This window comes from Ictidomys tridecemlineatus, chromosome 11, assembly GCF_052094955.1.
Source record: "Ictidomys tridecemlineatus isolate mIctTri1 chromosome 11, mIctTri1.hap1, whole genome shotgun sequence".
Lineage (NCBI taxonomy): Eukaryota > Metazoa > Chordata > Mammalia > Rodentia > Sciuridae > Ictidomys > Ictidomys tridecemlineatus.
Window position 1 is genome coordinate 4,582,557 of NC_135487.1, and position 27,063 is coordinate 4,609,619.

A 27,063-nucleotide genomic window follows, 5' to 3' on the forward strand; every position below is an offset into this window, starting at 1 on the left:
TCGTGCAGATTGTGTGGTCGCTAGCAATTGAGCCTGTGAGCAAAGTAATAGTTGGATCCCCAGGTCTATCCAAAGCTTAAAAAAAAAATGTTCGGTTCCCCTACTCTACGCCGTGCAAAATTGGGCATTCACGGTGGTCCAGCAGGCAGAGGAGGAAGTTACTTGAATGAAATTTTCCAAGATGAACATATTTTTATATTTCATAGCAACAGACTGATTTCACACTGCTCTTGGAGGACCTGGTACAGGACAAAGTTCTTAAATTTTTTTTAAAAACCACCTTAAGTAGGGTACAGGCGTCCTCCTGGGATGATCTTCCCAGCAGTGTCATAGGAGTTTCCTTTGCCATCTGTCCTCAAAAGGGGTTTTGTTTTGGCTTTTCATCTCAGAGGGAAGAGTAACACCCTGGCCCCTTTCGGGTCGCACTTTCACTGTATAGTCATCGCCTGGTGTTCTGTTTGTTTCTCTTCCAGAGTGAAAGAATTGAAAAAGGCCAAGGAACTTGAAGACATACAGCAGCATCCCTTAGCAATGTGACGTTGCTTTTCAGACTGTTTTCATTTCTGTTTTTAGCAGAGACATGCAACAACAACACACGCGCACACGCACACACACGCACACACAATCCCTCTGCAGTTCTGGGGAGATCAGCTGCAGGATTTTAACAGGAATGTTTTGGTCATTGCATTTGCACTTTCATGGACAACTTTTAATTTGATCAGCAAGACATCTTGGAACTCAATCTTCTGTTGGATCATAGGAAAACAAGACACCAGGAGGAACTGAAAGAGGCTTCCTCTTAGGAGGAAGCCGTTTTCCTTCTCATATAGGGCTGTATTCAAACATCGTGTGGAACTGTACAAATATTTATACCAAAAATATAGATAAGAAAAGGTGGGGATACACTAGCAACAAAAAAGAATGCTGAACCTGCCCCTGTCGGTTATTTCCAAGAAGCTGAATCTTTGGGATTGATTCTCAGTGGAGGGCTTAGATCATACAAATCTTTATTGGATCCGTGTGTTCTCATTTCCTTCACTGTTTTATTTTTGTTTTGTTTGTTTGTTTGTTTGTTTTAATCTCTACAGCACACTTAATGCAACTTTTAAAATCTGCAGGTTTTAATGTCTTGTGGAAATTTGCAGAGGGGCGGGTGTGTGGTAAACGGGTAATGCATGGGAAATAAAGAGAAACAGCTTACAGAATTTAAATTTATGTTCTTGTCCCCACCACCTCCCAAGAACCTGCGAGGATAGCATCATCTTGTCCCTTTTCTCACGTTCAGCACTTTAATTTTTTTGCCTTACTTTCATGTGCAATGAGAATTATTTAAGAATTGGTAAAGCATGTAGCCTTTTTTAGTGACCTTGGAAACTAGTCATTCCAAGGAATCATAAACCTAGCCTGGACATTTACCACCTAAACGACCAGTGTGGTGCTGCGTTCTGGCCAGTAAATCCCATGTTTTTGGCTCTATCTCATCCAAACTAAGTGGTTTCTGTGTATATATAGAAGGTAGAAATGAAAAGTGAGAAAATATTTGAAAGGGATTATATTAATTGCTAAATATTTTATTCACAAAGGTCAATAACGTGGCAAGATAAAATTATTTGTATAGTTTTGTCTGAACGAGCAAGAAAAAAATGTGGATGTATTGTTTGTATATATTGTATATATTAAAACAGAGATATGTGCATGAAATCAAGAAAAAAGAAATGAACAAAAGCAAAGCATTAGTGGCTATGGTCTGTAAAATGAAACAAAAAAAAACTTTATTTCACTATAAGAGTACTTTATTTTAAATGTTCTTTAGAAGAACATTTTGCTAAAGCATGACTAAACTGCAAAAAAAAAAAAAAAAAGAGCTACTGTATCTAGACTTAGGAAAAAAGGCAGAGTAACATTACTTAAAAAAAAAAGGATATGTTTACATTTCATTTTGGCTACCAGGAGTTTATTTTATTTTATTTAAGATTTTTTTGCCAATGGTGCCAAGTAATGTGAATGCTAATATTGCTGAAGAAAATTAAGTTACTTTTGCAAAACAGATAATCATAAGATGAATCCGTATATAGCTTAACACCATCCACTCACTCCAACAAAGAACACGTAGAATGATCAAACCTGACAAACGGAATAGTATGAAAAGTAGAAAAATGTCACGTTTTCATATCTCCTGCTGGAAATCAGAAAATTAATACAAATTGCACAAAAAATACCTAAAAGTGAAAAAGATGCAGACCAGCCTCGTAGGGATGCCACGATATGTTACTCTCTCCACACAATGAGGAGCCAAAGAAATCTGATGCTTTTAAACATTAAACTACTCAAGTCAGATTGAGAGAATGAAGTCTGCATTTGCTGATGCCAGTTGTAAACCCCCAGGTGGAGTCTGAGGATCAGTTGGTGTAAAGCTGAGGTTTTTTTACTTGGTTCTGGCTGCCAACTTCGAGTTAAAACTCAAGGCTTGTTGTGAAGCCTAAAAATATTCACAAATAAGCTTTTAAACTGGTGTCTTTGGAAGGAAGATAGATACAAAGAGATTGTGGTAAAAACTGGGGTCAGTGCTCTTGGTGCCTTTTCTATAATTGTACTTGTTTTTTAATTACTTCCTTTCACTGCCAACCTCGAATTACTGTACAGTATATGTCTTTCTGCTTGTGATCAGCTTTGACAACAGTGACAGCCCCACAGCTAGGAGCCACCTGTACATTTGTAAACTGACCTGACTCAATTTTGTTTCTAAATGTGTGGGTTATGTTGCAGTCCCCCGAACACCCACTGTTTGACCCAATTTGACTTGTAGGAGGACGCGGAGTAATTTAGGAACACACGCAATTGCATTCGAAACTGGGAACAGAATGTGAAAGCCAGCTCTTTCAGAATATCCTATATTAATACTGCATTTGGATACATTTATTCCATTTATTATGGTACAAACAACGGATCTTTTGACCAGAGTAATGACCTCAGTGGATTTGCTTTGACCCTCACATTTATTTTTTTAACTGTTTCACATCTACATTATTAGCTGAATAAGTTAGAAAATTCCGGAAAATAGAGACTTACATAGATTTAGGCGGTTCTCATGGAGGGAATAGGAAGTAGGTTCAAAAACCTACTATCCAACTGTGAATCCTAGGTGAGGTAAAAAAAAAAATGCACTTCCACTGAAACAAAGCATTTCTGACCGCTTTTTCTTGGTTGTAAATCTTAATTTTGAATATAAGATGATAGGTAAGCGCAGCTTTCTTGGATAATCTGAATTCCCAAGTGCCAGGAGTAGGGTATCATTATAAAATTAATAGCTAGTCTTATTCTGTCTCCTGAAGATTTAATTGCTATTCTTGTTACCCATTCGAAATCAGCTGTACTGTGTGAACGAAATAAAGCCAATAACACGAACCCCTCTCTGGCTGCACGGTCGCTTATGGCAGTTCCACACAGTAGTTGGCGCCCAATGGGGGGTCCCTGAGATTTGCATGTAAAACTAGTCTAGATGTCTTCTTTTTTGTAAGTTTTATTTTTGTAATTGTGCATGTAAAGCATCATTGAATCAATGGATCTGTTGAAGAACTCAGCTGCTGGAAACCATGCAAAATGTTTTGAATTGCCCTTAAAATATGGAAAATGTTTTCTGAATGCTTTATATTCTTTCTGCTGTAAATTAAAAATGAAGAAAATTTCCCCATACTATCTGCGTGTCTTGCTTTAACTGGACCTGATACCGAAATCCAACGTGTTTAGCACAACGCGTTTTCAAGTATTTCCTTCCCATCCAGATACAGTGTCTTGATATTGAATGTTGCAGTTTCAGAGGCAAAGAAAACATTTCCTGGAGCCCTTGCTTTCCCTGCCTCCCAGGGCCCCCTCAACAGTCAGTCATTTGTCGGTGGTTGTGAGGGAAAGATGCCAATCAAACCATCCCAGCTGGATCCTCTGAATTTTGTAAGGCTTTTCCAGCTCACTGCTGCCAGCCCCCCGCCCTTAGTATTCTTCCAGGCTGCCCCCTTCCCTGCAGAGCCTCTGTTTCCATCCTCATCCCTCCCATTTAATCCATCTCACAACTACTGCTGGACAGAGTTTGCCCCAGGAATCTCCCAGCTGTGAGTCCTTGGTGGTTTCTTGAACCAACTGTGCTTTACTTAGATTCATGGTGCTTGTTTCTCCCACCTCTTAACTTCGATCTTATTTTCTCCTATGCCCAACCTGTACCCTCTGGATGGTCTGCACATTCCCTGTCCACTTCTGCTGACCTGTTCATGGTGTGTGTTCATCCCTTGGCTGGAAAGTTCTGTCCTGGGCTATTTACTCAACTCCAATCCTACTTTTGAGTAATATACAGTGACATTTCCCTTTTCAAATTACTGTGCCGGAAAAGAGAGCAGTTTTATTTTTCACTTACTGAGAGATCCTCCGACAGACCTATGGGTTGATGTTATTTGTTTCATGCAGGAGATTGTCTCTGTTGGTAGAAATATTTCAGTAACAAATACATAACAAAGTCAGTCACTGCACTCCACCTAAAGTTAACCTACTTTGTGCCGGGGCCAGGGAATAAAGAAGTGAAAGAAACTGCATTCCTGGTGCCAAGGCTCCCTGCTGCGGATCTGTAATGTGGTCTGTGCAACGACAGGTATTTGTACCTCTAGTGAAAACACGACAGTGCTACTGCTGGAGGGTCCAGGTGGGGTCCAGGTACGTGGAATCTCAAAGAATTGAACAAACAGAAAGTTTGAGATGCAGCCAGAGCGTAGATTTATTGGAAGTTCACTCCCCGAAGCAGAGCAGCCCAGGGGAGGGCATGGCTCAAGGCCCTGAGTCTGAGCCTCATTCCCTCCCTGCAGTCCTGATGGGAGACACTGCCCCATTTGTTCCTAGGGGTGACTTGATTTCCACCTAATTAGAATACCCAACTTGCCAAGGTAATAGGGTAACTCTTGAAGAGGAACACACGGGCCATTTGGTGGTCCCACTGCTCAACTCCTCTCCCAGTCCATGCTCCAACGGGCATTTTTCTGGTACCCTGCCTCCACCACCCAGATGTCCCTAAACTCCTACTCCCCGCCACAAGAGACATGATCCCAAAAATCTTTTTGGGTGGCTGAGGGGCTGGAAGTCCCATCTTCTGTAGCAGCTTCAGGCCCACTGGAGGATGTCATCCCTGCCGATTGGGAATCACCAAACTCGTGTTATTTGGTCCAAATGAGACAGCAGGGCACCCAGGCTCATTTGTGGGATTGGTCTGAAGCCCTGCTTAACACCAGCAGGAGTTTGAGACCCTGGATGAGGAGACAGTAACTTGTTGGTAGGTTTAATAGGCAGGTCCAAGAAACAAAGCCAGGAGGAACAGCAAAAGGGGTCCCGCTGATGGGTAGTAGTCAATACCAGGTCTAAATTTTTGACCAGGATCCCCTTGACTCTTGACAATTGCTGCCGTATCCTAAAGGCACAGTCTGCTTCTTTCTTTGCTGCATCCTTCTATCCCAGAGGGGTTTACATAAAAAAGCATTCTTCCTCAGGGAAGAGACAAGTTTCCCCTTTTCAGCAGTTAATAGATCAAGTCTTCTCTGGTTTGGGAGACTGGTTGCTGCTGTTGAATCTCTGGTTCTGGAGGGTAATTGTGCTTTTTGCTATTTCCTCTATCAGAGAGATCTTTAGACAGACCCCGAAAATAGGAGAGGGAGGTGGATAGTCCTCCTCTCCCTGTGCCCACTCCAGCAGTTACTCCCAATCCCCCAGCACAGGAGTTAGTTGTCCAACCGGTTTAGCTCTAATGGATGCTGTTAAATGTGTGATTGGAGATTGATCATTAGGGGCTATATCTATGTTTAGAGCTAGATGTGTGCATGTCCCCATCTGCTTGGTCAGTAGGCACTAGGAAGAATTTGTTCCACATAGGAAGAAGATTCCTGGTGTTTCTGTAAAGAAACTAGTTTTGGTTGTGAACACGTGGGGTTTCTATTTCCAAATCCCCACGTGGATAGGGTTTCAGCTAGTGTAGCCCCAGTCAGAGGACAGAAGGGACTATAGGACTGGCCGGGGGCTGCTCCCAACGCCTGTTTTTTGTTTGATTGGTTGATTAGTTGTTCCCCCCCCCCCCCGCAACATATCAATGAGAATTCATTCAGTTCAGGGCTGGGGCTGGGGCTCAGCGGTAGTGCACTTCCCTGGCATGTGTGAGGCACTGGGTTCAATTCTTAGCACCACATATAAATAAATAAATAAATAAAATAAAGGTCTAGCAACCACTACAAAAAAATATTTTTTTAAAAAAAGAATACATTCAGTTGAGCTTTTGTAACTGGGGATTAGTAAGCATTTTGAAAGGGTTGGGTTGGAGCAAGTCTTCAGGGGAAGATGCTTGTGCAAGCAGAGGTCTGTTTTGATAGTAGCCTGCATTTTTATTTAACAATTGGTCCTTTTTCAAGGATGGTTTCCACAAGAACCTTACTGGTTGTTTAAAGGGGGTGTATTGAGCTACTGTGTAATTGGCGTGGTTATTTGAGGGAGAAGCTACCAGGTAATGATTATGAAAATGGTCTTTTGACTCACCCAAGTCATGCCCAGGACTCTGTTTCTTGTGGATACAGAGCGGGCACCTGGAACTTGAGTCTCATTGGGGTTGTAATAGGCTCGTGTGGGTTGCATAGCAGGTGAGATGAGGTCTTGGGTTATTTTTTAGTGATGTCTGTCATTTTTATGTTGTATAAATCACCTAAGGTCATTAGCTGGAATGAATGGCCACCTGGATACTTAGTATAGAGAGTCATGGGGCTGCAAGCCCATGGTCAGGCATGGATGGCCAGGGCTCTAGTACCTGTAGAGTTGGGCTACAGGTCTACCCAGCAGCCCTTGGCCAATCCAGGGTTAGATTGATTTAAAATATCCTGGGGAAGGTTTAAAGTTTTAAACAGGTCTGTGGACCCAAAGATTCTCCTAGAGGCCAACGTGAGCCAATTACTGGCCATGGGTGAGGGTCAGTTCCAGGATACAGATTCCTGCACCTTGATTAGAAAGTTTTGTGGTCAGAGTTCTGGAAACAATTAACAAATTTGTTTAGAGACAAACAAAACACTTACTACATTAGTGATTAATGTACTGACCTAGCCCTTGGCTAGCTGTCTCCGGAAGATAGCTAGAGGTCCTCAATTGGCTCACTGGACCAGGTCTTCAAAGTCTTTTTTCAAATCTTGTTCTGATTCTGGAAGAGTCAGAGCAGTCTTTACTGTTGAGAGATATATCCAACTGCTTACTTTTACCAGTTTAACAGGGTGCTCAGGATTACTTAGGCTTTAACTGGTCTTCCAGAAAGCCTTCCTCCCAGTTTCAACTATAACTTGTTCCCCTTGATATACTCATAGAGCATGTCTACCAGGAGCTGGAAGAAGCCAGCCACCTATGGTCTGAATGGCCATTGAAATTCCCCTAGGTTTGCAAGATATTTGGTGAGCTGAGTGATCTCAGGATCTACCCCAAGCTCTTTAGACAGGAAAAGACGTCCATGTAGTATTGTATAGGGGCTTACATTTGGTTTTGTTCCAGGTGCATTCTGGATTCTCACGGGAGCAATAGGTAGCATAGTTACCCAGGTTTTGGAAGTTTCCTGACAAGACTTGTAGGAGGTGAGAGAAACAGGAAGAGTATGAAATCATAGGATGGGCTTCACGCCCACCAGAGAGGGAGGTCTCTCACAGAATGTACCCACTATGCCCTTGTGTGGCCACAGGATTGGGGTGGATGGATGTTTTTTCCTATGTGCCTAGGATGGTGAGCTTTGTCTTGCGTTCAGCACAGGCCAATTCTGACTGTAGCTCACAACCAGATTATCCTGTCACAGGAGCCTTCGAGCAGCAGATGCCCGAATGGTTCTTAAGTGTGGCCACATATCCAAGGCCCATCATCGTCAACAACCCAGGAACTTAGGAGAAAATGGTAGGAGGCACAAATGTATTAAAAGAAAACAGATACCCAGGACAAACTCAGAGGATCCCAAGGAGCCAGGGTAGGGCCCCAGCAGAGAGGCTGAGACACACTGGGTCTGGTGAAGTCACAGTATCCCCACCCCCAGGGGCCTTCTGATCCCTAGCTTGCAGGTTAGTCTGAGTGTGGACCCATGGGACAGCCTCAGAAATAAGTCCAGAGAGAACTGGGGCCAAGTGGTGCTTTAGGACCCCCTCCCGTACCTCGTGGCCAGCTGCAAAAGGTGATGTAGGACCTGGTAGAGATAAAAAGCCTGTGGTCCATTTGCAGAACACAGAATTCAACTTTGCATGTGAAATGACTTGGGGTGTAAGAAAGGCAGCTGAGGGGAGAGCAGGCAGTTAATGTCAGCAAAGATAACCAGGCCAGAAACCCACCTCGGATGGACGCATCAGCAAGCTTGTTGGGGGGCAGGGAGGCGTCACTTTCTGGATAGAAAATGGCCGCTGGTTACAGAGGGGCTCTGAGGTTTGTATGTCACAATGAGGGTGAATTCATCATTGGACACTAAAGCGGGACTCGTTGATTTGGGCAATCAGGGAAAAAAAAAGTTGTAAAAAGCCAGAAACTTATTGTTACTGGGAAGAGATGAAAGCTCAGAACTCGGCAGGGGTCCCCTGTGTGTCTTGTCCTCTGGGACCCACTGTCACCCAGAGCTCCACATCAACGATGGGAAAGGGTGAAGGTCCGTGGCCCAGTGCTCTGTCCCTTCAGGACTCATTACTCCTGGGACGGTTCATGTTTGCCTTCCTTTTTCTCCCTCCCCCTGTTCTCCCTGGGCTGTCTTGGGGACACTATTTTCCATGATCCTTCAGTTAATACCAGGGTGAAAATTCACAGCCCCTTGACACATAGGAGGTGAGAAGGAAGGGGCCGGACCAGCGGAGGAAACTGTACTGGCCAGAAGGCACTCAACCCAAGGGGACTTTCCAGCCAAGAGAACAAAGGGAGGTTGAAGGGAAGAGGAACGGGAGAGATCGGTGAGTGAGAGATGAAAGGTGAGACCAGGCGGAGATGCACGGAGGAGCTGACCAACAAAGGCCATCTCTTTAGAGGGGAAAAGGGCAAAACAGGCTTGGGTTCCGGGACTTTTATGGGGCAGGATCAGGAATCAGAGCTGAGGGTCCTACTGCGGGCGGTTAGGGGTTGGGTTGGTGAGAGGGAGTGCTGAGCCTTTCTCAGAAAGGCCCGTGGGTGGGAAATCGACCCTTTTGTCCTTAAAATGGCAACTGTCACTTAAGATGGCCGTCCAGATGCTAAGCAAGGACCTTTTAGAGGTGGGGACCACAGAAGGTATATTTCTTTAAGTAACCAAAAGGAGACCGTAAAACTTAGGTGACCTTTGGAATATGGTGAACCCTCAGCCAATGAGGACCTGAGGAGGGATCCTGAGCTCTAGGGAGCAAACCACTGGCCTGGGGGTCCCTGACCTCCAGGTACCTAATCTTGCAAGACTGTCATTAAAGCAGGGCCTTGCTTCTTGCTGTTACTTGTGTCTCTTAGTCCAGTCTTTGGGCTTGGACAGGTGAGCGTGTTTCTCACAACTTCGGGGCTCCTCCAGGACCTCTGGAAGAGAGGGGAGACTCATCCCACCCCACTTTGAGTGCCTCACTCTGCCTGGATGCCCCACCCCACGCCTCCCCCGGAGGCCACAGAAATACCTGAGACTGTTTTGGAGGACAGTGAAAGCAATGCTTTCAAAGGGGCGGGAAAGGCAGGCACCGTGGGAATCCGGCACCTTCATTAGCTAAGGGAGGACAACTGGTTATTGGGAGTTGTTCCTGGTGACACTACCTCTCGGCCTGGGGTTAATCTCTGCAGCCTTGGTGGTTGGGAATTTTGAGGTGGAATGTGTGTGACCGAGATGTCTCCTGGTCCCGAGTGTGTGCCGAGTCCTGATCCACGGTTCTGTTCTCCTTCAAGGGAAATGTCTGGAGAAACAAGAAGCAAGAGCTTGGGTTTTACAAGAAACCTCCCATAAGAGGGTCTGAGCAAATGGGTGTGCCAAAAATCCCCACTAGGGGGATTGAGCCCAAGGAGGGCAGGGAGTTAAATACAAACGAGGAAACTCAGTTACAGGAACCCACCAAAAACGGGGGAAAGGGAAGATAAATGGAAAGATCCCATATGTACAAGTCTTCTTTTTCTTTGAAGAGTTCTAAGCAGGGAAAATAAACGATGATGATGGTGGGAGTGAATCTGCCCCCCTGGAGGGCAAGTGGCACCTAAATCTTTGAGTGCAACATCCCCCATGGCCGACAGACTTTACTCCCAATGTTCCCAACTGCACAGACCCTCTTCATGTCTGGGTCATATTGTAAAAGTCTGTGACAGTCTCCATTTTAATTTCTAAAGGGTCAATTTACTTTGGTCAGAGTGAAGATATCATTGAAATTGCTAAACTACATGTTTTTCTAGTTGGCCAGCTAATAAAAAAAAATAGTTTCTATAAAATGTTTATAGAGCAATCAATGCTCACGGATTTTTCTTTGGCAGGAATAACGAATTTAAAGTGTTAACTAGGTTTGTCTGATACCTTGGTTTTTATGGGTAGCAGAAGTTAAAAATGGGCAAATTAAATTTAACATAAATGGGATAAACATTTATGAATGTGTTTGTTAGGGGAGAAATCTGATAATTTGCAAAGTTAAAATGCTAAAACAACTACTAAGTTTAAGTTCTCTTAGCTTCTTAAATTCCATAAGGTAACATAATTGGGCATATTAAATATGTTTTTATAAGTTGGTAAATGGAAAACAGTTTAAAGGGTGCTTCTGGGCCTAAACTAAAAGCAAGATTACTAGAAGTTAAAATTCTAATAGGTGTCATTCTATATGCAGAGAATAAAAAGTTTCAGCTGTCTTTTGATTAAAGTACTGTAAAAAGAGTAAAGCATTTCATCTTATTAAAAAGGAGTAGTTTATCTAAATTCAGAAATTTCCTAGTTTTGACTACTTTCAGAATGTAAATTTAAGAAAGAGTCAACAACCGGAAGAAGTGAGATATAAAAAGTCGTAGGTAGGGTAATGTATGTTCTAGATGAGAAAGTATTTTGTATGAAAATGGAATATTTTTGTGCTGAAGTCCAAGATGAAAGAGGACAAATCTAAGAATGTAAACAAGTTGTAGACTAAGTCAATTTCAAAGGGTTTGTGGGGGTAAATCTCAAAAATTTTGTGTATGTGATTGAATTGGCTATTATTACGTCAGTCAGTAAAAAATATTTAAATGGTTTTCTAAGGTCATATATTTAAAAAAATTTTTTTAGTTGCCAATGGACCTTTATTTTATTTATTGATATGAACCCGGTGCCTCACTTATGCTGGGCAAGTGCTCTGCCACTGAGCCACCACCCCAGACCCCTAAGGTTATGAAACAAAGTCTAAAACACTGACATTTTCTATTAAGATAATTTCTTGTATCTGTTAGGTTTTATTACTTAGGGAAACTAAATTATAAAGGAATTAGGATTTGTACCATTTAAAAATTCTTTTAAATGATTGCTTTATAACTGCGTAAACAACTGCTATTTTAGGTTATTATAGTCTATTTTACACCCTAAATATATGTGACTAGAGGTACAGCTGAGAGCTTAGGGGAACACTTTTCCAAACTGGTGTTCTCCAAACCAAAGTTGTCAGTAGTGGTAGTCTTTTTTAGACTTATAAAAAAATAGAAAATTTAATTGGAGATTTATTTCTGTCATTTAATGTTTTGTAACTAGATAAAGGTAACCTGTTATCAATAAGTTATATACAGAATTTTGGATTACTTTTTACTCTGGGATAGAAATTTAAATGTATTTTTGGAAGACAATAAGGAGAGCCTAATTTGTTTAAAGGTTGACAATATGAAACATGGAAGCATTCTGCCACTTTTTTTCCATAAAAAGAAAGGAGTTCTCTTAACTTCTATTTTGATTCACATTTCAGATATAATGTTATAAGTGTTAATGATATTCATATGGACTCAGTAAAGTATACAAGTACTTTATAAAATGATATTTAAGAAAGAGGCAAAGACCAACTTCAGAAATAAATCACTTTACCTAAGATTTGTTAAGAATCCCACCTCACCTGAGATAAAGCTCTGCCTCTCACCCTACTTCATGTTAAATGGCTCCAAAGAAGGGTAGACTTAAGCTCATTTTAAGTTATGTTCAAAAGATGATTTTTATTGCAAAGATTACTGCAATCTCCAAAATAAACAAGGAATATACTACAAAACTAAGTAACAGTTTGAGCAAATTATAAAACATATGTAAGTTTGTAAGACAGTTTTTTTAAATGTAAAATTTGTAAAGGGTTTTATACGTAATTGAGTTGATAAATGTATGTGTCTTTGTGGAGGTAAAATAGATACCAAAGTGTTATTATAGAAGTTATATTTCTTGCTTCAAAGCTATTATACAAACTGAATATGTTTTTGATCTTGTTATTATTTTTTATTTTCCTTATATAACTTTATATCTTTTCCCCATTAGTGTTTTAAAGAAGTACTCTTTCTAACAAAACAACCTGACTTAATTTGAGATAATAAGCTATCACCTACAGGACAGAATTGGATATAAGGCAGACTTCTATAATGCAAACCCCAGTTAAATGGAAGTGTTAACTATAAAATTATAGATATTAGTTACTGGTGAAACTGGCCTGCTGGATATTTAAAACGGAAACTTGGGAAAGCAGAGTCAAGGAAGTAAAAGGGTGAAGGAAAAACCAGTCAATATTTTGGCCCTTGCCCTCTAAGGTCAGCCAGGACCCAAGGGGTCAGCTTGACCCCTCTAAGGAGCCATCTCTGATGAGTCAACTGAACCTCCTGATCAGGGGGATCAACAGGACCCTAGAGAAGAGGAAGCCAATCAGTGCACATCTGCAAAGAGGGGGTTCATTGGACAAGGAAATGTCCCATGTGCTTCCAAGGGAAGCCATATGTGGGTCGCAAGACCCTGACCACTCCTGGTGGATGGCACAACTGGTAGAGGAAAGCTAAAGGAGCCAAGAGGCTTCTCACACATTCCCAAGAGTAGATAAGAATAGGATCAATTTTGACCAACTTGTTTTTTTTTGGTACCAGGGATTAAACCAGAGGTGATTAACCACTGAACCACATTCTCAGCCCTTTTTTATATTTTATTTAGAGACAAGATTTCACTAAGTTGCTTAAGGCCTCACTAATTTGTTGAGGCTGGCTTTGAACTCATGATCCTCCTGCCTCAGCTTCCCAAGTGGCTGGGATTACAGGCATGCACCACCATGCCCAGTCATACATGGGAGTTTAAGAGAAAAGACAATTTTTTTAAAAAATGAAAATAGAGATGTATGTTTGTGTCAGTTCTCCCAAAAGGAAGTAAACTGGGAGATTATAAAGAAAGGGTTTTTATACAGGAGTGCCTGATAAATCTCACAAGAAGCTCTGTCAGAGTCACAAGTTTGTTCTGAGTCTATTTAAGACCTATAAGTCTTCCTAACATCCTTACATAAGTGGACTTCTTTTATTTCCCCCCTCTTCTGGTATGATTATCTAGCCCTGCTATTTATCATGAGCTGGTTTATGGCTCCCTTATTTGGGAAAAAGTACAGATTCCCCTACCATGGAAACTAAAGGTCAGTTTCTAAGAACATATATCCTGGCCATATTCTCCACTTTATCATCCCTCAGGTTAAAGAGACTCTGCTCAGACTCCTCTTCTGAAGTTCACGGTTCCTCATGTATAGTCTAGTGACTTGGTTTTAATCAAGACTTAGCGAGAAGACATGCTTCTGCCAAGCTGGAAGGGAACTGACCAAGTGCTCCTGCCTGGGATGGCTGTCTGAACTGCTAAAAAGTCCACTCATTACCATGGGTGGTTTCCACCTCAAACAGTGAATATGGGTAGGACTGGTGACAGTACCAAAGGGCACAAGAGCAAAATGAAAATGAGACCAAAGGATATAAAAAGAGAAATAGAGGATCTGAGAAATAAAAAGTCCAGTGGTCCATTTTTCAGAATACAATATATTTTACATGTAAAATGACTTAGGATGACAGTGTAACAGGGATTCACTTGATGCTTTGACTGTATTCTTTGTGGCTTTGAAACTTATTTTTTTTTCTTTTTCCCAATCTTCTTTTCCCTGAACTTCTCCCTAATTTCATTTTCTCTGAATCACCTCTATAAAAGCCCCCTGTGAATGGGCAGAATCATAGTCTTTGGGACAGGAGTCCCTGTGTTTCTCCTTTGCTAGCAAAGCAATAAACCTTCTTTTCCTTTTTTCTCAAAACTGTGTCCTTGTTATTGGTTTGGCATCAGGTACAAGGACCAAGCTTTCAGCAACATAAGAAAGATGGCTGGCAAAGCCTGTCTCTAAATAAAATACAAAATAGGGCTGGGGATGTGGCTCAGTGGTCTAGTGCCTCTGAGTTCAATCCCTGGTATGCTCCCCCCCCCCCAAAAAAAAGACAGCTGGAGGAGAATGTAGAATGAAAAGTTAAAGCTGGAGTGTGAAAATTCACAACCCCTTGACAAAGAGTAGGTGAGAAGGAAGGGGCCTACCTGACCAACAGAGATAAAGTATGTATGTGCCGAATGAGAATGTATTGAGAATGAAGGGAGGTGGGGACAACTCAAAATATATTTCTTTAAATAACCCAGAAGGAGACAGTAAAACCTAGGTGACAACTGGAAAGATTGTGTACACTATAGTACTCAACCAAGGAAGACCTGGGGGAGGGACTATGCACTCTAGGGTTTAAAACACTAGTTGTACCCACTCTGGGGCTGTCTGACACAAGGCTATCTGACACCTGATCTTGCAAGACCTTCAGTAAAGCAGAGCCTTGCTTTTTGCATTGCTTGTGCCTCTTTGTCCAGTCTTTGGGCATGGATAGGCAAGGTTGTTTCTCACACATGTTGAACATAGAATTGGGCAAGAGGCAGGGGAGAAGCAGCCAGAGGAGGTTTATTAAAAGCAAAAGTTCACTCTCTAAAGCAGAGTGGGCTTCAGGGACAGCATGGCTCAAGCAAGCCCTAGTGTCTGCTGCCTCCCTGCAGGCCTGAGACTCTAGTTTGTTTGTACCTTTTGGTGACTTTATTTTCATCTAATTAGAATATATAACTAGTGGCAGTGTTGCTGAAAGCTTGGTCCTTGTCCCTGATGCCAATCCAATAACAAGGACACAGTTTTGAGAAAAAGAAAAAAGAAGGTTTATTGCTTTGCTAGCAAAGAAGGAACACAAGGACTTCTGTCCCAGAGGTTAAGATTCTGCCCCTCTGCAGGAACAGGTGACTCAAAGGCTACAGTCCATGTGTTCTCTGTCTGGAGTTGTAATCCACTTGTTAATTTGGAAGATAGCCTTTTCTGAGGTCTTCTGGTATCACCTCCAAAGTCTGGATTACCTTGTTCCTATGGCGGGTGTGTACTCAGGGCAGACAACTCCGCCTGGGATGGGGAAGAAAGGCCATCCGGTTTCCCCTGAGATTAGGTAGGGGGAAGGGGAGAGGAGGGACAGAAACGTGGCCTTTTCAAAAATAAGTCGCAGTGGCAGAGCAGCGAGTGTTGTATTCAAAGCATAAAGTGGGCCACTGTCGCAGCAGGAGTTGCCCTGGTAACGGGACAAATCCGAAGAGGAAAACAGCGATCCAGTGGTCCCACTGCAGACTCCGGTCCTGGTCCTGTGCTCCGGGTGGCGTTTTTCTTGTACCCTGCCTGTCACACGGATACAAGATAAACTTCTCGCCCAGAGAGCGGGAACCTCGCCCGACCCAAGCTGTGAAGATGCCTCCAAAGGACTCCCTACTTCATTGTAACCACTTTCTTCGAAAAGCGCAGGTCTCCGCAGGACCACTAGGTTCACGTGGGACGCTAAGGGGAAGCACGGACGTTGTCGCTGATGTCTCCACCGGAGAAACTGCCCGGACGCCCCGCGCTTGCCTCACATCCGCGTTCCTGCGCCTAAGGCACCTCGGGCGGGCGCCCCGCAGACCAGGAGGGAGGGAAGCCAGGCGGTACGGGCGGGCGCTGGAGACTCCGCACCCGGACTCCGCACCCGGACTCTGCACCCGCTCGGCTCTGGCAGCGCAGGCCCGCAGGACGCGGGGCGGGGCCAGGCAGGGGCGGCTCCCTTAGGAGTCCTCGGCCCGCCCACTTCCGGCGCGCCCTCGGCGGCCGACGCGCCCCGCCCACCCGCGCCCGGAGACGTCACCGGCGCGCCGCCCCGCCCACCTCCCCGGCCTCCTCAGCCCGCTGCGCAGCTCCGCGGACCCTCGCCCGCCGCCAAAATGTGAGTGACGCGCCGCGACGCCGGCGGCTTCGGGCTCCGCAGGCGGCGCCCGGCGCCAGGGCCCCCCGCACCGCCCGGGGGTGGCCGTCCGCCGCTCGGACGCGGGCCGAGGCCGGGCGGGCTTCCGCGGCACGCCCGGGGCCTGGGGGTGGGCGGCGGCCCCGGGGCCGGCCGCAGACGGGTCGGGACGTCCAGTGGCGCGGCCGGTCCCCTGGAGCGCCCCGCGGCCGTCGGGCGGGGCGGCCGCTCTTCCCGGAGGAAGCGGCGGCCCCACCCGCACCCGGGCTCCTTCCCCGAGGTCCGCAGGAGGCCGGCGACGACTGCGCTCGCCCGGGAGCTCCCCTCCCGGCCGCCGCTGGGCTGCGGAAGTGCAAGCGAAAGGACTTGGGCCCCGTCGTGAGGCCGCTGCGGCCAGAGCAGACCAGCAGCTCGTGAGGGCCCGGGAGCCCCGGGAGCTGCCGTCTGGAGAGACCAGGGGACCACGGGCCTTCGCCCTGGGCTTGAGCAAAAGCCGCCTTGCACTGGCCCCTAGATAGTCGGTGTTTCCACTGGGAACGTTCAGAGAATCACGAGGACCCAGTATTTCCCTCCAGCCTGCCCAGTCACCTTCAGAGGAAGCCCAGGCGCAGCACTTGGAGTGTACCTGTCCAGGTTGCTGTGCCAGATAAGGGGTCACGGTGTTGGAGAGCTACCTCTGAGGAATTAGGACCTGGCTCTCTGCAGCCAGCTGTGTTGACTTCCAAACCTCACTCCTCTCATCTGTAAAATGGGGGTAACAGTATCTCCTTGAGAGTTCTGAGGATCAAGGAGGAAGTACCTGGACAGGGCCTACGCAGCTCCCGAGTCCAGTCCTTATCTACTACCACACCCTAAACTCTTTGAGGGCAGCACTCAGATCTGCTGTGTCCCCTGGTTCCTGGTTATTGACACAATGTAGATTGGAAATAACTGTTGAATCAGTGAATCCTTGGTTGTTGTGTAGCAAGGCCCGCGCTAGGTACTGTCTTGGATACAGAGAATTCTGAGACCAGGAACCTCTATTAGGGTAGGCAAGACTTTATATATATTTAAAAATCATGTATATACAGAGCAATCAAAGTGATGCCAGCCAAGTAATGGAGGCAGTAAGGACTTCAAAGCTGGAGTGATTATAAAGATCTGCATGGAGAAAAATGAAACATTTGATGAAGGAGTACCTTTCTAAGAGAGCATAGCTTCAGTTCATCCATTCACACCACCTCATCTCTATCCTAGTGTTCCTGATCTTGTTTCTGTAAATGGTTCTATTTTTTCATAATGAAAAAGGGCCATTCTGTAATTGTTCATAACTATAAGTTAGTTTTTTTTCCTATTTTAAAAAATTTATGTGTGTCTTTGCTACTGTAAAAAGATCTGGAGAATATTGAGTGGATTTAAGCAGATACATGCTTTTAAAACAAGTAAAAAATAATTAGAGCCAGGCTCAGTGGCACACACCTGTAATTCCAGCAGCTCCAGAGGCTGAGGCAGGAGGATCCAGAGTCCAAAGCCAGCAAAAGCGAGATGCTAAGCATCTCAGTGAGACCCTGTCTCTAAATAAAATACAAAATCGGGCTGGAAATGTGGCTCAGTGGTTGAGTGCCCCTAAGTTCAATCCCCAGTACCAAAATAAGTAAATAAAACAATTAGAAAAAAAAGTGTACCTATCTTGGGATCAGGCACTTCAATGACACAAAGAAGAAACTATTAAACCTTCATTTTCGACCCTGATCACTTTATAATGTGGGACAATCTTGGGAATTAAGAAGGATATTAAGAATCCTTGTTCATTATTGCAGTACAAGTTTATTTTTGTTTTTGTTTCTTATTTTGCTTTAGTTCTGAATCTGGCCTGGAGTCTGTGTTTACAGAAATGTCTGTGGAATCATAATGTGTATGTGCTTGTTTCTTTGTATATTTCAGGTCTGCAGGTGCGCCTGCAGGTTCCAGTGCTGCCACTGGCAGTAATCGGAGAATTCAACAGACACAAAATCAAGTAGATGAGGTATTGCTCTAAAGTTCTAAAACATGAATCTTAGACAGATTTTTAGACAAATTTGGAAATACTCTGGAAATAATTCTGCTTAGGAAAAAAAATCAAAAGTGTGAATATAGCAGAACTGGGGACATGTGGGAAATGTACGCCTTGTGTTTTAAATTGATGGGTCAGCGATAAACATAGGGCCACGGGAAATGTGTAGTAAATTCATTAGGAATTAGAAATATTTTGGAATAAACTGAGTTGTTTTCGGGTTCTGCCCTTCAAAAAAAAAAAGTGTGAATATAAAGTAAATTTTAACTGTAGCAAAAATCTGCCCCCTGATGTTCTGGAAGCCCTGATCTAAGCAGAGGTCAGACTTTGCTGTTTTTATGCTGATTTTTCTGCCCCCAAATCATATACCCAAAACACAAACATTTGGTAACATTTTCTAAGAATTGATTTATAAAATAGGGTAATGAAAAATTTAAGGATCAGGTTTACAGATTGCTCAAGCAAGGAACAAGTCCTTCAGATCATTTTTTTTTTCAGAATGCCTTGTCTTATAGCCTGTCTTAACAAGTTTCTCAGCCTGAGCAAGTCTGTAGAGTTCTTCTCTGATAGTTACCATTGAATGCACGCAGAAGGTGGATGTTGACAAACTGCTCTAGCCCAACTGATCTATATTTATAGAATTCTTGAGTTAGAAGACCTTCACTATAATGCAGGACCCCATGAAGATGGTGTGAGGAGTTGTCTCATATTTCCATGTTCCTAAAAGCTGTCACTGTCCAACAAAAATATCTTGGTCTTTCTGCATTTAGTTCCCTTAAAAAGTACAGTTAAAGTTAAGTTGGATATATTGTTAAATCATACAATAATGTCTTGATTTGATGGTTCATGAACTTAATTCTGAAACTTTTAGATTTTCACCTGAAACTTTTGTTTACTTACAAAATCAAATTGCATCTATTTTTTTTTAACCAAAGTAATTGAAAGGGAAGATTTTTTTTCCCCTTTTCTATGGAGGTGAAATTCACTTAACACATAATCAGTCATTTTAAAGTATTTAGTGTATTCATTGTGTTGATAGCCATCACCTCTTCTTGTTTCAGAATACTTTCATCATCCCTGAAAATACTCCTAACCATTTAGTAATCACTCCCCATTCCCCCTTCCTCCCATTCCTTGGTAACTTCTCATCTGCTTTCTGTTTCTATGGATGTGCCTATTAAATCATTAAAAGAAACATAAAACATGTGGCCTTTTATGTCTGGTTTCTTTCACTTAATATGTTTTCAACATTAATCCAAGTTGTTAGATGTATCAGTACCTTTCCTTTTCCTGGCTGAGTAATATTCCATTGTGTTTTATGCCACTGTTTGTTGATTTATCCATCAGTTAATGTTTGAGTTGCTTCCAACCTCTTAGTCTCATGACTTGTACTTATATGAGTGTTTAAGAACAAGATTTTGATTAGACATAGTTTTCATTTCTCTTAAGTGTCTACCTAGGAGTGGCCTTACCTTTATGGTAATTGTATATTTGACTTTTTGAGGAACTACCAAACTGTTACCCAGTGGCTGCGCCATTTTATTTCCCATCAGCAGTGCCCCAGGGTTCCTGTTTCTCTATTTCCCTGATAGCATTTGTTTTCTCTTTTTTGGAATAGAGCCATTCTTGTGGGTGCAGTGGTTTTGATTTGCATGAGTAAATGATTAGTGATATTGAACATCTTTTCATGTGCTTATAGGGTTGCTGCATATCTTTGAAGAAGGAGCTATTTTTTCTAAGAGAGAGTGAGAGAGGAGAGAGAGAGAGAGAGAGAGAGAGAGAGAGAGAATTTTTAATATTTATTTTTTAGTTCTCGGCGGACACAACATCTTTGTTGGTATGTGGTGCTGAGGATCGAACCCGGGCCGCACACATGCCAGGCGAGCGCGCTACCGCTTGAGCCACATCCCCAGCCCGAAGGAGCTATTTTTGATTGCGTTGTCTGTCTGTCTGTTTTTAACTAGTAAAAAATACTTTATGTATCCTGGATTTTAAGCCATTTTTAGATATATGATTGCAAATATTTCCTTCATTACATGCATTGACTTACATTCTTGATAACATACTTTGATGTAAAAGAAGTTTTTAATATTTATCAAGCCCAGTTTATTAGTGATCTTTTTTTGTTTGTTTGTTTTGTTGCTTTTACTTTTGGTATCAAACTAAAGAATCCAGGCCCAAATCTGAAGTCATGAAGATTACCCTTATTTTTCCTCCTAAGGGTTTTATAGTTTTAGCTTTTACATTGAGGTCATTGATCTGCTTTGAGTTAGTTTTTGTGTGAGGGGAAGTAGGGGTGCAGATTCATTCTTTGGCGTGTGGCTAACTGGTTGTCCCAGCACTATTTACTGAAAATACTATTCCTTTCTTCACTGGATGGTCTTGACCCCGCCCCCCTCAAAAGGGGTATAGCTCAGTGGTAGAGTTTACCTTGCATTGTATGCACAAGGCCCTGAGTTCGATCCCTAGCACAAGGGGGCAGGGGGAAATGGTTGAGCTGATTTGTGATTTTCTGATTTCTGGACTCTCCATCTATTCCATTGGTCTTTGTCCTTATGCCAGTACCATAGTTTGGATTACTGTAGGTTTGTAGTGGGTTTTAAATTTGGAGATGCGAATCGTCCAACCTTATTCAGCTGTTTTCCATATCATTTTGCCTGTTCAAATCTCCCTACAATAAATATGGAAGAAAGTCACTGTGATTGGAATAGCATTAGGATTTTTCTGAGGGGAGGGAAAAAATGACAATCGGGATTGCGTTGACTCAGGGTCACTTTGGGGAGGACTGCCACCCTCACAGTTTGACAATATTAAGTTTGAATGTTTGAACCTGGGAGATCTTCCCATTTAAGCTGCTCTTTACTCTCTTAGTAGAGATTTTTAGTTTTCATTCTGTAAGTCTTTCACCTCCTTGGTTAGATGTATTCCTAGGTAATTTATTCTTTTGAATGCTGTTGTAAAGGCAGTAGTTTCCTTAATTTCCTTTTCAGATTGTTCATTGTTTGCATATAGAAACACAACTGATTTGTATGTTGATCTTAGACTCTGCAACTTGGCTGAATCTATTAAGGCTAGTAGCTTTTGTGGATTCTGTGGGATTTTTCTGTATCTGTAGAATCACCTACCGATGGAGATAGTTGTACTCGTCCTTTCCAACTTGGATGCTTTTTCTTTTCTTGACTAACTAGTCTGGCCAGGATTTTAGTACAGTGTTGAATAGCAGTAGTGCAAGTAAGCATCCTTCCCTCTTTCTGATCTTAGAAGGAAAGCTGTCAGCCTCTCACCATTGAGTATGATACTAATTGTGGGGAAGTTCCCTTCTATCCTTAGTTTGTGAGTGGTTTTATCATGAAAGATTAGGGCCCATTTTTTTTTTTTAATGAAGTTTGGCTCAAAGTTATAAAGTGATGATCTGGAAAACAGTGTGCCAATAAATTTCATTTGGATTTTGGTTCCCCCATTCCTTTATATGTAACTTACTGTGATCACATTGGTTTAGGTGGTGGACATAATGAGAGTCAACGTGGACAAGGTGCTAGAAAGAGACCAGAAGCTCTCTGAGCTGGATGACCGTGCAGATGCATTGCAGGCAGGAGCTTCTCAATTTGAGACAAGTGCTGCCAAGTTAAAGAGAAAATATTGGTGGAAGAATTGCAAGGTAACTCTCTTAACTGATCTTTCCATTAAGCCTCCTTTCCATTCTCAAAGGATTACAAATGCTGGACTTTCATGAACCTAGGATGTGGGTTTGATTTTGTACGCATGAACATTTGGATCTAAAATAAGCATCCCTTCTACTTATCCATAAGTAGGACTCCCCAGGTTCTGTGGCTAATCTTAAGAGACATGTAAAACAAGATTGTCCCAAAGCAATCACAGACAGAAGCCCCTTCTGACCTGAGCCGTTCAGGACCATGAACACAGACTAAGAGGAGAAGGCTGGCCTTGGTGGTCAGTTTGCAGGTAGTTCTGTGAATGGCTCCAAGGTCAAGGGAAAGAAATGCATGGTCAACTGGGGACTGGAGTTGTGACTCAGTGGTAGAGTGCTTGCCTCACATGTGTGAGACACTGGGTTCAATTCCAAGCACCGCATATAAATAAATGAATAAAATAAAGGTCCATTAACAGAAGATGAGAAAACAGCCTGAAGCAGATTTTACATAGTTAGTAAACAAACGTGCCATGATCAGATCCCACACACAACCAGTCCTGTCTGCGAAGTTGAGAAGTGACACCTTGAGATACTTGGGACAGGGGTTAGTAGCCCTTCCTTGTCTGGAAAATGTGTATACACAAGCAGATGCCTTTCTAGAGGCCACAGATCATTGGAACATATTTTTATTTTATTTTTTTAATTTTTTATATTTTTTAGTTGGACACATATCTTTATTTATTTATTTTTATGTGGTGCTGCGGATGTAACCCAGGGCCTCGCACATGCTAGGTGAGCGCTCTACCGCTGAGCCACAACCCCAGCTCAGGAACGTATTTTTAAAAGCAAGTAAATAACCTTCAAGTCCTAATTGAGAATATTAAATTCAGACTTTAGAAATTATGAATTGCTCCCGGCTGTGGTGCACCTCACACGATGCTCTTCAGCAAGCACTCCTTGTCTGTTGAAGTGTGAAGTGGACATGTGTTTTGTTGCAGATGTGGGCAATAGGGATCAGCGTTCTGATCATTATCATCATCATCATCATTGGTGAGTTACTCTGTGTTCCCAGATGATTCCCCTCTGAATGTTAGCTCAGTCCAAGGGTTTTATGAATTTCCTTAGCGAATGTTTTAATATTTGAGTTTTGTATGATTAAAGTCCAAGATTTTTTACATTGATCCTTTGAGGTTAAGGAAAATTTATTCATCTCTATTAACTGGCTTTTCTTTCTGAATATATTTTTTATTTTCTATTTCCTTTTATTGTGATGTAATGATTAAAAGCATGGACTGCCTCTGATCCACCGTGGCTCCACCACCATCCAGCACTGTGGTTAAACAAGCAATTTAATGTCTCAGGACCTCAGTTTCCTCATGTGTAAAATAGGGATAATAATGGTACTTAGCTTGTTTGTTAGGAGGACAAATCTAATTAAATATATGCAAAGTGCATAGGATGGTACCCAGTATATAATTTAAAAAATAGTTATATAAATATCACAACTCTTACTATCATTACTATTACATATAATATTAGAAGAACTCATTGCCACTTTGGACCAGTATCTGGGAACTAGAGAAGTGTGTTTTCCATTCGTTGCTTACGTGGATGCTGGTGGATGTTTCCTTTCAATAAGAATGGGTGTGGTGGCTTGGATGCCTTGTGCTCTAGTCTCCAGCCCTCTGTAGCCTGTAGAAAATTAGATTGCAGTCCCTGCTCATTCTGGATTTTCTCTGAAAGACTAAACTGCCCTTCTCCTCGTCTTTGAATCTCCCCTCATCTTAGTATGGAGCGTCTCTTAATGAAGAACAGGTGGAACTCAACCCTGCTGTCCAGGAAACCTCTTCAAGACGTTCGACTTTGAACCTGCTACATTATCCAGCTTACCTACTGTTATTTCCAAAATGATTTTTTTTTTGTTAGTTCATGTAAAGTTTGGTTTCTAGGCTGTGTGCCTTGTTTTTTAATATGCACTCCAAACCAGAGGGCCAGCTTGCCCCCATTTTGCACAGTGCCTTTACAGATTTACCTATGAGCAACAGAGGACATCTGGACTCCAGAGTACTGTATCTAGACTTAACGTTGTCACTAATTCATTGCCATTGATTCCAGTTAAGGGAATCCATTCCAAGTTCTTTCTCCTGTCATTTGACATTATCTTCAGAGCCACATTTTAAACCTTTGGGTATTCTAGGAAAAACACTACTGCCTAATACTGATCTGTGACAATAATAGGCTATTCCTTATTTTGATACTTTTCTGGTTCCTTGTAAGCCGTCTTCTTTTTGTAAGCAGTACTGACTCTTGCTGTATTTAAAATAAGATGCTGGTAAAGAATTTTTGCTCTTTCATTAGATATCAAGATGTTTACTTTCTTGTTATATATATCACTCGCTAAAGTATTAATTAGAAATAACCCCTTTAAAAAATTCTTATAGAACTATGAACATGACCAAAGTTCCTAGTTTGCCAAAAAGTTAAATATGAATAAATTTTCCTTAAGTCTGTCCCTGACAGATAAATTCAGAAAAGTGCCAAATGGAATTCAAGGTGTCCTTCAAAAGGAGAATGGTAATGTTGTGTGTGGACCTTCCACACCCTGAGCACTGCGGTGTCTCTGAAACGCTGTAGATGGCTCCCATCCCTTCTGCTTCGTCCTTTTGCAATGGGGTTGAGAGGGGAGTGAGGCTCTCATTGTTTCCTCTCACACTTGTAAACAAAGAGTTTTCCCAGCTTCTTGCAAACCATCAGCTGTGGACTCCATTGTCTTTCTAATAATTACTTGAGCAACAGTTTTGTAGCCCTTTAAGTAAGACCACCTGTGCAGTTGATCATTACCTAATCCAGTCCTCAGAGGTGATAGTTTTTTGAAGTTTGTTTCCTATTTTTTTTTTCATATTCTGCTTCTTAAATCAGTCTTCTAAATTATGGTTGTGATGAGGCATTGGTTAGCGGTGGGTGACTCTTCACAGAGGATAGCTAGCCGAGATGCCTGTTTTCTTCAGTGACAAACTGCACAGGCTGCTGCTGTGGAAATAGCTATTCTCTTCTGAGAGACTTTTTGTTACATACATTAGACTTAACATGAGGGTATGTGGCTTAAAGGTGGGAATTCCAGTGTGAATGAAAGCAGGTTAAGAGGCACTGAGAGAGAAAAACACATGAGCTTTATTGCTCTGTGGCCCACTTTTACTAGAATGTTCTAAAATGCTTGTTTACATGCTAGTATGACTTTACAAAGCAGCAACAGCTGAGCTGCACCAGGAACTGGTTCCATTTCTTTAATATCTGTTTCCCTGATATCACTGAGATGATTTAATGTTGGAGACATGCCTTGCAGTATGCCCAGCCGTAAGAAAGCAGCTGTTGGTTTAGAGACATCTGCACACCCTCAGCACAGGGTCCCTGGCTGGGTCTGACTCTGAATCCTTGGTGCTCACCCTTCAGCCTTAATACGCAGTCCCATGTAACCCACTGGCTCCGGCATTAACCTAGGAATACCTCGCTTGTATCCGTGCATTTAGATGGGAACTCACGCACTATAATGACCTGAATAAAGTGTTTATAAATATGACTCTGGCTCCTGTGTTCCTTAGCAATAGCTTTGCCTGGTCCAAGTCCTGAAAATGGCATTCCTTGTGCCACTTCCTCCCTCTCCCTTACACACTGCACTTTCTCTTCTTTCCCATCCGTACCCTTCCAGGACACACACTCTTCTGGTACCTTAGTTTCCCCATACCAGAGTGGGTAGAAGCATACCACTCCCCTTTGAAAAGTGCCTTTCATCATTGAGTGGGGAGCTGGCTTTCACACAATTACCAAAAGGTTCAGGATTTGGCTTTGGGGTTTTTAAATATGTTCTTTCAGAAGTGATGTGCAGAGCTGGCTCTATATATGGAGAATTAGGTAGACCCTGACATGCGTAGAGTAGGTAAGCTTGGAAGGGTGAGGGACATCTCCAAACACAAACACTCATGTATTTTGCCACCTGTATTTCCCCCTTCCCTTATATTTACTTCCAAGTCTTACTCTTTCGCAACTAGGAAACATGTAGCCCTTGTGAAGTAAACCTTTGCGTATGTTAACAGATCCAAATACATTCCTGTATTACAAGCCCCACCATGATCTAGCCCTAACTTTCCCATCTTGTCTCATACCATTCTGGCCCTCTCTTCTCCAGGCAAAGCTTACTGCCTTCCTGTTTTTTTCAACAGCAGAAGTTTCCCTGTCCAGGTCTGTGGTCTATTCTGCTCTGTTGGGCCTCCTTCCCCAGCCTCAAGGCCTACTTCTCTCGTCACCAGGGTTCCAATTCCACATCAGAGGCCTTGCCTGATCACCTGGATAAAGTGCCTTTCACCTCCACCTATCTCAGGTATACCCCATCTCATTAGCTTGTTTTATACATAGCACCTAGTGCTTTCTGAACTTCTTTATTGGAGTAGTTCATGCTTGATGTCTTTCTCAAAATGTAGACTCCCTGAGCGGGCCCTTTTGATCTTGAGTTCATTCTGTGTGTCCACCATTCTGTCTCCAAAGCTAACAGTCATCCCTGCCCAGATAGGCATTCAGTGTTGAAGGAATGCAGTTTGGCAAAACAGCTTGGGAGTACAGCGTTGCAAGGTAGAGTATCGCTTAGAAAAACAGGTGTTTTACCCAATACATAATATGGACAACCGCCACTTCACTTTTCCCCTCTCCCTTTATCACAACTTTGATTCATGAAACAATTAACTTGAGTATTTTTTGATGTATCAGGCAGCCGAGGGTAGGGTTTTGATATGCACTGAGATACCAACGGAAAGGAACTTTCAGACTGTTTGGTTTCAGCCATGCTGGGGATGGAACCCAGGGCTTCACGCAGCCAAGCAACCGCTCTACAACTGAGCCACATCCCCAGGCCCAGACTTCTTTCCAAGGGTTCCAAGTCCCTTTTCTGAACCATCTTTTCCAAATACGTGCCTTTCTCCAGTTGCCAAATTAACGCTAACTTTAGGAAGGCCAAGTTTCAGGGTCTAACTTCTCTGTCTGAAGGTCGAGTTGCATTTTACCTGGGCTGCCCTGAGGCCGGCTTTTCCAAGCACGCCCCACTAACCTCGAGTTAGCGGGAAGGAAA

At 42.9% G+C, this 27,063-nt stretch overlaps 2 protein-coding genes across 20 annotated transcripts in view; both read left to right on the forward strand.

Moving 5' to 3' along the window:
• The window catches only part of Camta1 (calmodulin binding transcription activator 1), a 756,735-nt gene extending 753,042 nt beyond the window's left edge, over positions 1 to 3,693 (forward strand). For all 19 annotated transcript variants that reach the window (XM_078025166.1, XM_078025165.1, XM_078025169.1 and 16 more), the window contains one exon: positions 474 to 3,693. In XM_078025166.1, coding sequence (XP_077881292.1) covers positions 474 to 506 — 33 coding nt within the window. In that variant the 3' untranslated portion in view covers positions 507 to 3,693. The remainder of the gene's footprint in view (positions 1 to 473) is intronic.
• Positions 3,694 to 16,147: 12,454 nt separating this feature from the next.
• Vamp3 (vesicle associated membrane protein 3) lies at positions 16,148 to 25,524 on the forward strand. Its single transcript, XM_078025184.1, has 5 exons — positions 16,148 to 16,245; positions 18,187 to 18,268; positions 21,795 to 21,953; positions 22,946 to 22,997; positions 23,736 to 25,524. Coding segments are annotated over exons 1-5 (312 nt in total). The 5' UTR covers positions 16,148 to 16,243; the 3' UTR covers positions 23,753 to 25,524.
• Positions 25,525 to 27,063: the final 1,539 nt, after the last annotated feature.